A 15,300-nucleotide genomic window follows, 5' to 3' on the forward strand; every position below is an offset into this window, starting at 1 on the left:
CTTGGGTAACGTGCACTGTGAGCATGGTGGTGTTATTGCCATTGATGCAAAAGCGGAACAGTCCTTAATGGTTTTGTTTGTTTTCCCCTCAGCTTTCAAGTAAGGACAGGTTAAGCAGTGGTGTTGAGGTGCACATTAGCTTGGTGATTAATTGTCATTTATTAACTTGCACTCGGATCAGAGACACAGGGTGTGTAGAAACTCGGAGTTCTTCCATAAGGCTCTTTACTTTTAAAGGCAAAGTCCATATGGTTAGTATTATCAGAGAATCAAGCATGTCTGGTGTGAAAGGATTTGTGGCTTGGACACACAAGGAGCTTATCTTCAGAGAGAAAGGCATGGCTGTTTTACCTAGGGGCAGCTGACAAGCCTCAGTTGTCCTGAGATAAAATGTAAGGACAAGAAACTTTCATTTTAATACTACATAAACTTGCCAAGTCAGTTAGATAGGAAGGTAGGATTTAATTTACTATGTTTACATTGTGATAAATCCACATTGCTTGGTCTTTGATATGTTTTTTTCTCTAAGAATGAGTAGTATTTATTACTTAACCTCAAACCGTGTCTTCTTTTTTAGAATGAGGAGACAAATTCAGACATATAAGACTCTGAAGCTCTTCCTGAAATACAAAGCAATTATTTTTTAATAAAAGGAAGAATTTTGGTACACATTTTGATACTACGGCAGTAGTTTAGAAAAAAAATTACTGAAAATCATCAATGTCCAGTCTTACCTCTACAAAAAGTAGGGATAACTCTGAAGTTAAATCAGATACTACTCATGTAATCAACTGCTAATCTGAATCAGTTTGTGGCTTTTGATTTGGTATATTTAACTGTAAGGGTGACCTGTAACTTCAATGACATCATTGCAACCTGTGTCCTTTTTTAGCTGAATTCTTTACTAGGTCACTGATCATTTTTGCCAGTGACTTAATGAGGTCAAAATGACACCTAGAAGTTTCAGCTTGTTGGTTTCTTTTTTGTAGCTGCAGCTATATTTAAGGTGAAAGATCCTTTTGGGAGCCTTTGCATTGTACATTTTGCAGGGTGAACCAAAAACCACTAACTTCAAACTGTAAAAATGGTAAGCTTTCAGCCAAAGAGGCAGCAAGATAGAAACAAATAGTTTCTATGTTCTTTATTAAACATTTGGGCTCACCAGTTTACTTCACAAACTGTAACTGCAGTAATTCTACATTGTCCTTTCTAAGCTGTAATTAAGGTCATAGATAAAAGAGTAAGTATTAACAAAAAAAAAAAGCAGAATAGCAAAGGGAGACAGTAATTGTACTGTTAGGGTGTAAGAATTTACTCAGGCGGAAATGCACTTTTGAAAATTTCTTTAAGTGATGATTCTGGGAAGACATGTGCCATGAATTTTGTGGACTTGACTGTTGAAGAGTTGAAGGTATATGTAATGAGGATTACTAGAACTTGGATTCATTTTTTCCTTTTTAAGACGGACTCCCGTACTGTTCCAGATGGGGAGATAGAGCAGAAATATTAGATTGAAAATATATTCCAGATACTAAAAGTAATTTTTAATATCTTGGTTTGCTTGTTGACAGTGGTTTGTTTTGATACTTTGACACAACTCATTGTGCCTTTACACATATTAATACATCCTGTATCTTAAGATGTTACAAAAATTTCTTCTTGATTTACATTTATAGCCGTCGGTCTGGACAGTATACAATGAACCATGACCATTCCAAGAAGATCCCTGATGGAGCATCGTTTGACCGCTCAGGATCCCAGGACTCCTTGGATGAACTGTCTATGGATGACTACTGGAAAGAACTTGAAAACATCCATGAAACCAGAGGAAATAATCACGAGGAACGAGTAGCACTTGTAGTGAAAGAGCCAGATGGTAATGAAATCTGTTCTGTCAATGTTCATCAGTTTGCTGATTTAGGGATTTTTCTTCAAGTCTTATTTCAAGAGATGGCACCTACCTAAGGCAGATCAAAAAAGGAGGTCACTTTCCTGAACATCTGCTTTGAAAATTCTGTTGCTTCTGCAGAAACAGACAGTGCCCTGACAGACAGTTTTATTAGAGACAAGTAAAAGGCTGATTTTTCTTTGAATGGTACTTGCAGAATATCAGAAAGGTGCCTGTGCTTGCAAATCACAACAGCTGAACTATTTGCAGTTTACTGTTGGACTAACTTACCCTTTTACTCTTTGTGTATGTTGTTCGTTATTGTAGCTATTGGGATAGAAACCTCACGCTTTAGAAGACAAGCCAATGATTAACTGATTTAAGTTTAGTGAGTAACTTTCTATGCTTGTAACTATTGTGATTGTTCAGTTGTACTATTTGTGTTTCTCAGAAGCGTGAATTATGGGCCACTCCTTGGGGCATGGTCTTAGAGGTTGGGCATTTTTTTTTCTTATTTTGTTTTTGTGTCCTCTCAGATAAATGAGGAGTAATGTCCTTAATTTAAGTTTTCTCTCAAAAATTATTTTTTAACAATGCAGTAGCTGCCTCTCTCCCATTCTTACAAGACCCACGTTATGTAAATTAAAATGGTGAATTTTGTGTTTTGATATGGACTCCACATGAGTGAGAAGAATAAACTTTCAAAGGGATTTGCTCTTCTGCCTCCCTAAGCACTTTGAAAAGTCACTGCTCTGAGGAGCATAACAACGTGGCCCCTGGGGAAAGCAGCAAGGCTGCCAACCCTTGTGACTGGGGAGCTGTGGGCTTTTCTTATGGAGCCATGGGGCTTTGTCCAGAGCAGCAGAGCCCATTGTTCTGCAGTACACGAACCTCTTCTCTTGCTGCAGCTCACTGGTGTGGCTGTGCCTTTAGGCTCTGCACCCCCAGCCCCACCACTTCCACTGGGTTTATATGGAGCCTTCTTCCTCCTGGTTACTGCAGGTGACTTTGGCATGAAGCCCAAGTGAGTCAGCCCAGCTGAGTTACCATCTCAAGCACATCTTACCGTGCCCACACCTTGCCTAATGTGCAGCCCCTCTCTTGGGCACAAGTACTCCTGAGCCTGTGGGATGCTGCAGCTGGCTGATGGACCTGCCTCAAACTGGCCAGGCAAAGGCAAGGCAGGGGAGAGAGGTTGCTCACAGCTGCTCTGGAGCATGGGTGTAACCCTTTTTTCCAGCCCTGATAGCAAAACCTGAGAGTTTTGTCAGAGGCTCAGGATGTGGCTGCACACCACAGCAAAATTCATACTTAAATTTTGGTGTCTGTTTTCTGGATGCTGTTAATATTAAGGTGCCCGCTTGAACGTGCTCTGGGCACAGTGGTAAAATGCAATCAATAGTGAAGCTGACATGCCAACTTTGGAGTATTTTTAGATATCTGATAAATGGTGAAATAGTGCTTGAAGGTTTGAGAGATCTGTTGGCATTCAGCACAACCTCAGCTGCTACAGACAGAACTTAGTGTTTTATAGAAAATATCATTAGCGTGATACAGATTTCAGAAGCAGAAGTTTTGCCATTGGTGACAATATTTAATAGCTTTCTCTTCTTTCATGTGCAGTGATCTGTCAATAAAGGATACCTTATCAGCTCTAAGACTAAAGCAAAAATTGTTCTGTGGGCTGTCATCAGGCTGGAGACCATGTCATAAGAACTGATGAAAAAATAGCATTAAGGTGACTTGTGTAGGCTGGTTTGTCCTTCATTAAATTGAGCTAGTGGAAGGCTGTAGGATTAATGTATCAAGAAAAGTGGGCAGAACCATGTCAGTAGGAGAGCTAAAAAGATTGAGTATTGAACTAAAAATCAGTGGAGCAGCAATGATCTGGCTTTCAGGCTTCCCCATACACATTTTTATTTAGGTAGATTTATAAAATGGTATATGATTTTAATGGAAGTGCTGTAGATTATTGTAAAGATTGCCACATAGCAATCTGTATTGGATTAACTACTTTAAAGCTTTGATATCATATATTAAGCCTTTTGAGGCTCTTTAGAAACAATAGCTTTTTTCTGAGTCATGACAGTGTAAGTAATTCTTAATTGTGTATCCCCTTGGTACTTTTCTGTGAATTATATTAAGTGTGTTGTGTCATTAAAATCCAATGTGCTTGGCAGTAATAAAAAGCCAACGTTTATGCCTTTTTCTCTTCAAATTGCTCAGAGGGAGAACTGGAAGAAGAATGGCTGAAGGAGGCAGGTTTGTCAAATCTGTTTGGAGAGAGCTCTGGCGACTCCCTGGAAAGCATGGTGTTTTTATCCACGCTGACCCGAACCCAGAAAGCTGCCGTGGAAAAGCGAGTGGAGACCGTTACACAAACCATGAGGAAAAGAAACAAACAGCACCAGATTCCTGATGTCAGAGATATCTTCAGGCTACAGAATGACTCAAAGGGAAAAGTGAGTTCCTGTCGGTTGTTTTGTTTGATTCTGGCAGGGAGAAGAGAGAGACACGTACAGATGGGGGGGAGAGCAGAGTGGCACATGAAAGGGATATTTCCAGAAGATTTGGGTCTAACTTCACTGATTCCCAAGGGAATTTTTCACTAAATTTTCAGGGATGGTGGTTGTCCAGATTCAACATTGCTTTAAGCAATTTTAGTATTTATAAAGAAGTGTGTAATTTGCCTCACCTTAAAGGTGATGAATAAAGGAATCACTCATTTTAATTGGAATTATTTTTCACATGGATGTGAAACTCATCACAACAATCATCCAAAGAGCTACCACAAGCCTACTTTTACCTTTGGGTGATTACCTCTTACTTACAGGTGCTTTTGTTTGTTTGTTTGTTTGTTTATTTATAAAAAAGGGTGGAAAATGGAGCATTAGCCTAACCTTCTTGGTTTTGGCTAGGTCTTTATGCCTATCAGCTGGGGGTGTAAACCCCATACTAACTGCCAGGGCCTATGTATGTGTTAAACTGTGTATGGGATGCTACTCTGACAGGCCCTGAAGGGTCCCTGTTTCCCATCATGGGATATTGAAGAGAATTCCTTTCCCATATGCAGGAAAAGGGAAGGAGGGAAATGGAGACTATGATTAGAATCCCTTTTCCATGGAGAGGGGTGTGTGTCCTCTCTGCTCCCTCAGAGCACTGAGATCTTCAGCCATAAGAATGAGACTTTATGGCATGACTGGGTTACGTGTCCTCAGCTCTGTCCCATGTTCTCACTGCTGATGTTGTCTTTCAGTGCAGTGTTGTGGTGATGGAAAGCATGGTGAATTTTGAGGGCATTTAATTTCCTCCTTCCCTCAGCAGCTTCCTCTCCTTCAGCAACTCTTTCTAAACTCAGTTGAAGTGTAGTGGAGGAAGTGGTGTGTTCTGGAGGCTCAACTTCCCTTTCACTGTTCTGCTTTGCCTGTGGTTGCAAAAGAGATATTAACTCCATAAAAGCTCTCTGAGATCTGATTTGTAATTGACTCTACCTAAAAATTACAAGATCTAATAGCAGAGCAATTTAGGTAAAATATCATGTAGCTTAAAGCAGTATAATTTCTCTTTTTTTTTTCTTTTATTTCAGTAAAGCACAAGAAATATTCATGTCCCTGTATGTAAGCTACATACTGTAATGTTTGAAAATCCTATGTCGCAGTGTTCAATAGATTTTTCTTCTCTTAAACTACATGTTTTGATATTGAAGACACCACTGAGAAGAGAAATTATTTTAGGCATTTAAGGTGTATAAAACAAATGGTTGTTTATTAAATACAGAAATACTGGGGGGGAAAACATCCTTCTAAACTTGTCTCCTTGACAGAAACAAATAATACAAGTATAGGTCCTCAAACGTGTACTTCATTCCTTTCTCCAAAGCAAGATCATTGTTCAGACATCATTGCTTGTGGCTATTCACCAAATCTGTCACCAAAAGGCTGTGGGAAGTAGCTTCCACTACCTCCCTAGGTAACTAGTCTCACTGCTTTGTTACTCACCCATCATTAGAAAGCTTTTTATATAACAAAAGAGGACTGAAGCCACCTGCAGCTGTATGAAGTCATTCCAGTTTAATAATAGCCTTTGAAAATCCTGTAGCTTCCCTTCATCTGGAGGAAAGCAGGAGGAAAGGTAAAACAATAGTGTTGATGTTTTGCATCAACACAACAATTGTGTTAATGTTTCTCCTGAATTTCCTGCCCTATTCCCAAAGAGAAGCTAGACTTTTGGTACCCTGACAGCTTCCCATTCTGCTTCTGCTGCTTTGTGAAACAGAGATTTTTTTTTTGGGCAATCACGCTAACTTCTTCCTCCTATCAAGATACCTGATTAAAAAAAAAAAAAAAGAAGAGAGAAGTGAAAATACAGATTGTGCTAGTAGGATAAGTCTTTAAAACTTGCATTTGTCTTCTCAGTAAGTATGGAGTTACAAATTACTTGAGTAAAATACTATTTGAAATACAGTGTGCTAAACATTAATTGTTAATTTGAATAGCCAAAAAGTAAAAATGGTATCTGGGTAAAAATGTATATGAATCTATGTGTACCCATATATATATGGGCATAGATTTTCTACATGTTCTGAAATACTTTGTCTATCGTTGGTGTCATCCAGTTCACAAAATGTCACATCTTGACACTGGGAAGGGCAGCATTACAGAAAGGAGAGGATGGTTCAAATCCCTTCCTGTTCTTCATCTCTTCAAAGTGTCCTGGTTTTGTTGCTGGAAATCTAAGCTGTAAGCACAGATAATGTCAGGCTGCCCTGCAAAAGGGATGGGATTGCTCTCTAGGGGAGGTAACCATGTAAGCTTTTTCAAGAGAAAGGAATTTGGTCTGAGTCAGTCAAAACATCATCTCCAGATTCCCTTTCCATATCCTTTCTAGTGCAAACTACAGCTTCAGGTCAGACTGCATTTGCTTATTCTTTGCCACTCTGGAAAATAAAGTCATTCACCCATGCAGCCTTCTAGGAAGAAGAAGAATTGATTTAATTACTTCTTTTTTTAATTTCCTAGGTTTCAGATCCCCTTAGACTTTGGCAAGGGGTTTTCTTTTGAAACACAGAGATGTGCTTTTGCACGTCCCTGAATTGCAGGAGTGTGTGTTTGTGTTTTAATCCTGCACAGAGTCAAAGGAGTTTCTACACCCATGCACTAGGTTTTTATAGGCATGCATATTTATTGTTCCTTTCTTAGGTCTGTGATGGAAGTGAACCTTCAGCTGTGAGAACAAGTGAAAACAAAAATGAAACACATGATGGAACAAAAGGTAATGTCAAATTGCTCTCTATTTTATTTGTTTTTCTTTTGGTTTGTAGATGTTCAGCTACACAGGATAGTAAATGGAGCCATATTATAAGTAACTTTTCAGCAAAATAAAATGAATTTATAATGAGAAACCTTTTCTGGACTGAATTGTTGATGTGTAAAATTTTAAGTGTGCCTGTAGGTCGTGTCCTTTGAGCCACTGCGAAACCCAGTTTATTGTCAGGGATCAGCTTATGATCAAGCTGTCTGGGAGAAATCTTGTCTTGCAGCTTATGCTCAGGTTGTTTCTGATCCTTAATTTATTGCTTCTGGTCTGTCTCTGCTGTACAGTACAGGAAGTGAAGGTCTATGCATAAACTCATCAGTGCATACAAAAGAATAAAACCGAATTGACTATAAGCAAAAAAAAAAAAAAAAGAGAACTGTGTGGACTCAAGCATCAAAAAAACCTATAAGAGCTAGCTATATACCTGTAGCTCAAATTAAAGGAAAAACAGGAATTAAAGAAAAAAGGTTCTTTACCTTTTCAAGTAATATGGAAATGAAATAATGTTCTATATGCCTAGGTTGTGTCCAGTGGTGTGTGCTTACAAATGAGAGGTGCAGTACCCATGGAAGACCCTTTCCTCTCACTGTCAGGATAGTGCATCACAGAAGTCCTTAGCTGACTCCGTAGTTTGTATTTTGAGCGTATGATTTCCGATGAAAGACTTCGACAGAGCTTTCTGCTGTTCTTCAGCTCCAGTAGTAAAAGGATGGCTGTCCTGCATCATGATGGGTTTCTTCAAAGTAAGGGTTGCACTGTGTCTATTGTACCACCCTACACACCTCTGTATCAGGTTATTTAAGTTTTAAGATGCATATATTTAAGTTTTAAGCTGGCATCTATTTAAGTTTTAAGATGCTGCACTGTTACTCTGCTTTGTTTATATGTTGGGGTTTTTGCTTCTTCTGGAGGACTGGATAGCACATGGATGCTACACTGAACCCTATACCCACACTAAGCAGGAAGATCAAGTTACCTATTTCAAGTTAGTTAGCTGTAATTAAGCCACCAAATAAAGTTCTGCTTCAGTTCTAGAATACAGACCAGCAGCATTTTGGAAAAATTGCTACTTTAGAATTAGACTTGGAAGACAGCAGTGGACAATACAAAATGTGCATGGCAGTTGAATTGGGAGACATGAATATAAACCAGTCCTGAATAACACTGAATCTGTGTGTTTCCAGAACTGTATATTTCCCTCCTGCCCTCTCAGCAAACCTCACTCTAATAAGAACAGTAAAAAAATTGGGAGGACTGCCAGACTGCTGGTTCAGCACAGGGGAAGGAAGAGATGCCTGGTGCTTGTGTCAATAAACTTCTCTGTAGGATTCAGAGCTGGAAAATTACCAAGCAATTATTACAGAGTTTTTTATCACATCTGGTTCTTTCTTTCCCTGTGGCCCTGATGAACCCTTCAGAAATGGGAAGTTCTGAAAGGCAAGTCCCATATGCTACTCTCCTCAGCACAGATGGTGATGTGGATGGCAAATGCAGCCTGCTGACATCCTGATACTCTCCTGCTCCAGTCACTGTGCTACAGTGGGCTCTGCTCCCAAGGATGGAGCAGGAAGGAAAACTCAGTTCCATCTGCAGTCCAACCATGCAAGTTTGGTGGTGTTAAAAGCATGCATCTGGTTCAGTGCTGTGGTATGATCTGTCCTCCAGAGTAGCCAGTTAGTGTTTTACAAACAGTGAATGAATTTAAGGCAAAAAGTAAACAGTGCCTGATATTTCAGAGGTACTAAATATTTATGAAATAAATCCAAGGGCATTATTTAAAATGGAAACCCTCTTTGACACAGAAGTAGTCCCAGTTTTACCTGAAAAAATATGAACATTATCTCAGACATTAAAGACAAAAAGCCTAAATTGAGACATCTTAAAATTGCTATGGTAAAAAACTCTTTTTGGCCATACTCCCAAGGTGATACCTGTTCCTAATGAGATATTTGAATGCTGCATTCCCAAGTGCTTCTGCCAGACTGAAGTTGTTAATTATTTGCCTTTAGAGCATGCCTGGGCTATGTGAACCCGTTCTCATTTCTCCTTTCTTCTCCTTTCTTCTTCTTTCTGTGTCCAACACACCTTGTTTCTTGACTAAATAATATATGCAAACTCACAGAATAATAAGTGCCTTTGTTTCATGTAGGTATGGAGTGTGTCTACAGGAAACAAAAAGAAAATTCGGAATAATGTTCTAAGCTCTCAAAAGGCATTATCATTTTAACAATCCATGACACTCACTAAAGGCCTGCAAAGCTAGGAATACGTTCAATAGATATAAAAGAAAAGAAGTAATTTTCTTTGGAATCCTTTGAAAAGGAGTAAATAACTGTGTTGGTTGAGACCTCTGAAGAAATAAAAAGAAAATAATAAAACATATGAAAAGCTAAATACTTATTAGCTGAAGTAGGGGAGTAGCAAAAGTCAGTTTACTATGACTGCAGTTGTTTTTCTGAACTTAGAATTTGCTACAGGGGAAGAATAATAGATAAAACCTCTGTATAAGGGCAGCTTGAAAGCATAACAATCTACAGAATGGATGAACAAATTGTGTGTACCATGTGTAATACAAGGGTAAAGACCAGTAATGTTTGCTTGGGAAAAAGTCTGTAATCTGATGGTTTTTAATTAAAGAGGTTGGTTTTGCTTTTCATTTTACATGATAAATGAGGATCCTATAGCCAAAGTAAGGTTGTCAGTGAAATGATTACAAGTTTTTTTATTTTCAATTTATAACCATCTATGAACTAACATGTTAGAAAAATGCTTCGTCAGTCAAAGAAAAACATCATTCTACCTCTCCAGTTGTAAATTAAGGTCTGTCAGCTTAGCTTCGTTGGTGTATACTCAAGATGCCCTTGCAAAATTGGGATATAGCACAGTTGATACTTGCAATGTTTCCTTGTTTTATTCTTGAAGAATTCCCATCATTTTATGTAATCGTTAAATAGCTCTGTGAACTAAGGAAGGAGTACAGAACTCATGTAAAATATGGTTTCCACATCCTCATAGACAATATTTGCATTTTTTTGCATCACACTTGCATTTCTCTCATTAAATATAGCATGTGGTTGGCAGGTTGGCAGAGCACCAAGGCTGCTTCCTCTTACAGCTGCTGCCTAGTTCAGGGATGTACTACAATGGGAGCAAGGCTATACAACCAAGAAAAGACTCCCCACAACAGCAGCACTTGCAGATCTTTAAAATGTGCAGAGCACTCCTGAGACATCTGCTTTACATGACACCTTGGTAGGACCAGAGGACTGAAATAGGAGCTACTGCTTTTTGTTTGTTAACATCAGATCCCTCCTAGGCTGGTGGGAAGTATGTAGGTCAGGTATAGGCCACATTAGCATGACAAAAGTTTTGGGGGGGGCAGGAAACTCTTTTCATTCAGTATGGATGCATTGAACAGTTTACATAATATATAGGGATATAGGCAGGGATGCCAAGGAGCAGAGTCAGGGATGAATTTGACCTTGGGTATGTTTGGTTACTGAGGACTCAGATATCTCTTTACCAAAAGGAGCAGCTCTAGTTTCAAGATCAGCTTAATCTTTAGCGTATGCCCTAGGCATTTTGGGGTCTGTGGAAAGTGAGCAGAAGCCACTCTGGAAAAAACAAGTGATGAGTAACACACACAACTGGCAGAATACGAATATGTTCTGTTATGCTTCTCACAACATTGGTTGGTTGTAAGTAGAGTCAAAGTATTAACTCAAATCCACCTTTTCTCCCTGAAAGTGTCTCAGTTCAGGTAAGTTCTTTGACGTGGGAGTGGTTGTGTAAAGCACTGTGCCTTACCAGAAAGTGGCTGTGGTGGCTTCAGCCATTTGCCTGTCAGGTCCCCTGAGTCTCGCCCTGGCTGACTGAGGTTATTTTCAGGACTTGATCTAAATAATGTAGGCAATAGTTTGGTGTTTTTAAATAAGATGCAAATATAATTTAGAGAAATAGCGAATTGCTGTAATTTTTTTTTAACTTCCTGATTCATATGTTGTTTGAATTGTGTGCTTGCAGCTCAGTTCTTTTACAGACCACTGATACCATCAGTGTATTTCTTCCCTGACTCCTCTTAATCAGCCTCTCTGCAGGCTTTTCCCTTCTTCAGAATTAGCTTTTGCTGTACCTGTAACTGTTTTCTGGGAACCTTTTTCTGTCTTGGCTTAGGGTAGTTACTCTTGGCCATACAAAAATTTCCCACAGCGGTGTAAAAAAATTAGTTTATTACGTTGCACAACGTTCTTACACCAAAACATATGCATTGCTCGTGGTTCTCCTTCACAACTCATGCCCATTTCCATCCACTTTTCTTCCACTTGTGGTGCATTAGCTTTGAACAGGCTGCAGTCTCGTGTGAGTAGGAGCCAGTGGCTGAATCATGGTCCCAGGTCTAGGGAAGTGATTCTTCCTCTGTACTCAGCACTGGAGAGGCTGCACATCAGTTTCTGTGTCCAGTTCTGAACCCCTTGATTCAGGAAGAACACTGAGGGGCTGGAGCATGGCCAGAGGAAGGTAACAGAGCTGGTGAAGGGTCTGGAGCGCAAGTCCTATGAGGAGAGGCTGAGGGAGCTGGGGGTGTTTAGCCTGGAGAAAAGCAGGCTCAGGGGAATCTTACCTCTCTACAACTGCCTGACAGAGAGCTGTAGCCTGGTTCGGGTTGGTCTTTTCTCCCAGGCAGCAACAGGACAAAAGGACAAGCCTCAAGCTGTGCTAGGAGAAATTTAGGTTGGACATTAGGGAGAAGTTCTTCACAAAAGGCTGATTAGATATTGGAGTGGACTGCTCAGGGAGGTTGTGGTGTGGAGTCCCTGGAGGTGTTTAAGGAAAGACTGGACGCACCGCTTAGTGCCATGATACAGTTGACATGAGGGCGTTTGGTCATAGATTGGACTCCGTGATTGCAAAGGTCTTTTTAAACCTTATTTATTCTGTGACTTTACTCAGAGAACGATGGTGGAGAGACTGAAAGCTTTCTTAGACTTCTATGCTTTTTATTAAATGCTGTTTTTTTACTGTATAATTTTCTTCTTGCTTCTTTCACAATATGTTTTAACTTCAGACCAAAAGCAGTGGTTGCTTTACTGTGAAATTGGGAAGCTTCTTTTTCTAAAGCAGAACAACCTCTCCCTTTTTTGATTCTTCATTCCTTTAACAAAAAATGTTTAAAATTTGTCTAGCGTTTGATTCCTCTAAGGAACAAAGACAAGTAAGGCTATTGTTGTGTACTTAGTCCTTCCCTGTATCATGGAAACATGTCCAAACTGTTTTGAGGAATCTAGACTCTTAAGATTGAGGTGAGAACAGGAATAATGGAACAAAGATGATCTGTGTACTCTCTGTTATTCTCAGATGTTAATGCTTTGGGTCATGGATGACAAATTCTCTATTGCTTTTGAAATTTTAACAGCAGAAACATTTGCTGATTTGTTTGCAGGGTGTTGCAGTCTTTGAGGCTAGAAAGTGTTTCATGGCAAGAAACTTCTGATGCCAAAGCTCTTTGGCTTTGCTAGATTGTAGGAGTCTGCGGTTTGTTTGAGGTGGATTCCTCTATCTTTTCATAACAGATAAATAGGAGAGAAAACCCCATGCCTTGGCAAAATCATTGAAGAAAACCTACAAAAGTTGTACCCTTGTCAATAGCTAAATTTTCAACTGGCATAAAAAATACAGGAACAGTGACTTTGCATTCAGAATGTCCATTGCTCGTACAGCATTAATTTCTGCTTGGTTTAAAACTTACTCTCATGCACTGAATGGTGCTCAATTGTGCTGCTGTTGATTTTTAGCTTTTTTTTTTTTATAGTGTTTTCAGGTCCAAATTTCAGTCTTGGAACAGATGAGCCGAAGAGCCTGCTTGAAGACATGCCATCTTCAGACACTGACATCAATTTGGAGATATCATTTGCAGAACAGGCAGCTAATCTGAAGGACAGCTCAGTAGGCAAAATGTACAAAGGTGGAGGGGGTGACACTCTTCTCCCGGTAGGTTTTCTTATTTATTCCTCTTTATTTTTAGCTAGAGGTACTGAATAGGTGATATTTATCTGTGATTGAGTGAATTAGATTTAGATTAATGTTGTCAAATTTAGCTTTGTAGAGATAGAGGTTCTTAAGGTAACTAATTTTTGGGAATAGTATGCTTAATAACATGAAAATGACTACATTTATGCCTGTTTATGTACTTGTGTGTCTGGAAAAATGCACTTTATATGTAAGCAAAAATGAACTTCTAATATTAAGCTGGAATAGGGCTTAGTGTTGGTTGTACCACTCTATCCTTGCTTCATTTGTTTACATCCCCTTTTACTGTTACCTGAGGTGAGATGCTTTACCTCTAATAAAAAGCTCTGCTGTAATATGAAAAGGGTTGGTGGATGCCTGTAGAAACCTTATGCAGTTGTCTGATGCGGGTAGGTGAGGGATGAGAATGAAGAACAGAACTGTCTGTAGAAGTTAAAGGTCTGAAGTCAAATGGCAGGAAAATAAAGATTAATTTTAACTCAGTTTTTCTTTCCAACTCCTAATAAAAAAAGGCTCTTTCGGAATGAATCCATATAAAATCAAAAGAAAATCCTCCAAGGGATTTTGTTGTCGATTCTCAGAAATCTCTTTTCAGATCTCTCTCTACCTACCAGTTCATGAACATGTAACATGTACATATAACCTGTAAACTAATGACTGGTGTGAAAACTGTCTTAGTGGTTTTTTCTTTTTTCCCTAACACTGTATGCAAACATGTCTGAGTAAACACAATTTCTGAAATAATGTTTCCCAGTTCTTCAAACACTTAATTTAGATAAGGACTTCTGCAGTTCTTCAAGTAGTAATTACCCCATGTATCCTAATTTAAACATTATAAACCAGGCACTAATGGATATTTAGAGATGGATTCTAAAGTATTTGAGTCATGTTTCTCTAATGCAGCCTATAACAAGGAGATAAAAGCTATGTTCTAACTTCTGTATATATGCATAATACATACATTAGCTCTACTTCTGGCCAGGCTTGTGAAGGATTGCTTAAAGACATGGCTAAGGAATTTCTTCTTCAGTTACAAAAGGAGCTGTAAAATTATAGGAAAAGGAAGGGAGTTACCTATTTAAATCTACAATATATTGGTTGCTCCTCATCATTGGCTGCTATTTTTAAGCAGACATGTTTGTGCAAGTCAGTGAAAGCTCAAGGTGGGGAACTGGCTACTCATCTACATTTTGTAAATTATGTTTTGTTTTGGTATGTGCCCTTGTAGTCATGTACCATAACTAGCAATTCAGCTCTGCTATTGCTGGGTTTGCACAGGGTAAGAAAATAATTCATGAGTATATGTCTTTCCAAGTGGAAGAAAGTCTTGTCAAGCTTCCTGCTCTGAGTCATGCATACTTAGAAGCCTGCTGGTGAGAGATGGAGTTAGAAATTTCAGTGAGCTGGGAAGTCCCTCACCCTTTCAACTCGATTCCTTATATTGCTCTCTGACTGCAGTATCTAGTATCTCTGAGTATCTCATGCAGTAGAAAGGAGCCATGATCAAGTATTCCTGTTTTCTAAGAAGATAACTCCTTTATTATTATTTATATGGCAGCCAAATGTTTTGGTTTGTGTGCACAAATGCAGAAGGATTTCTATCCTATTGCATAGGATTGATTGTTCATGGACAGCCATTTCCACCACTATAAACTGGAAAAAGGTGCAGAAGGTGGAGAGGGAGTGTGTGGTTGCAAGCAGGAAAAATGACAAATCCAGACTCTTCTTGGTGGTGCCAAGTAAAAGAATATCAGTTAATGGACACAAGTGACTAATGGTGAAATTTTTTTTTGCATGGTAAAGAACGTCCCCATGAGAGCATGCCACACTGAAATAGGTTCCCACAGGGGTTATTGGAAATTTTCAAAGTTCATTTGAACAACAACAAGAAGCAATCCAGTCAAACTTTGAATTTAGCCTTGCTTTGAGTAGCAATTGAATTAGATGACCTCCAGAAGTCACTGGGAACCTAAATCTTCCTATCATTTTAAGATCATCTGCTTTTTAACCTATTTGTGGGATTCTCCTTTGATTTAGTCAGTAACAGCAGGCTTCATGATGAAAGGTTG

At 39.1% G+C, this 15,300-nt stretch overlaps 1 protein-coding gene across 3 annotated transcripts in view; it reads left to right on the top strand.

The window, feature by feature from the left end:
• The window catches only part of ARHGAP18 (Rho GTPase activating protein 18), a 68,347-nt gene that overhangs the window by 27,892 nt on the left and 25,155 nt on the right, over positions 1-15,300 (top strand). For 2 of the 3 annotated variants that reach the window (XM_059469092.1, XM_059469093.1), the window contains exons 2-5: positions 1,677-1,876; positions 4,115-4,350; positions 7,087-7,159; positions 13,014-13,192. In XM_059469092.1, coding sequence (XP_059325075.1) covers positions 1,677-1,876; positions 4,115-4,350; positions 7,087-7,159; positions 13,014-13,192 — 688 coding nt within the window. Of the gene's footprint in view, positions 1-1,676; positions 1,877-2,215; positions 2,277-4,114; positions 4,351-7,086; positions 7,160-13,013; positions 13,193-15,300 lie in introns of those variants that run through there. The other variant, XM_059469094.1, reaches the window with a different exon arrangement.

Source organism: Ammospiza nelsoni, chromosome 3 (genome assembly GCF_027579445.1).
Source record: "Ammospiza nelsoni isolate bAmmNel1 chromosome 3, bAmmNel1.pri, whole genome shotgun sequence".
In the NCBI taxonomy this organism is placed as follows: Eukaryota; Metazoa; Chordata; class Aves; order Passeriformes; family Passerellidae; genus Ammospiza; species Ammospiza nelsoni.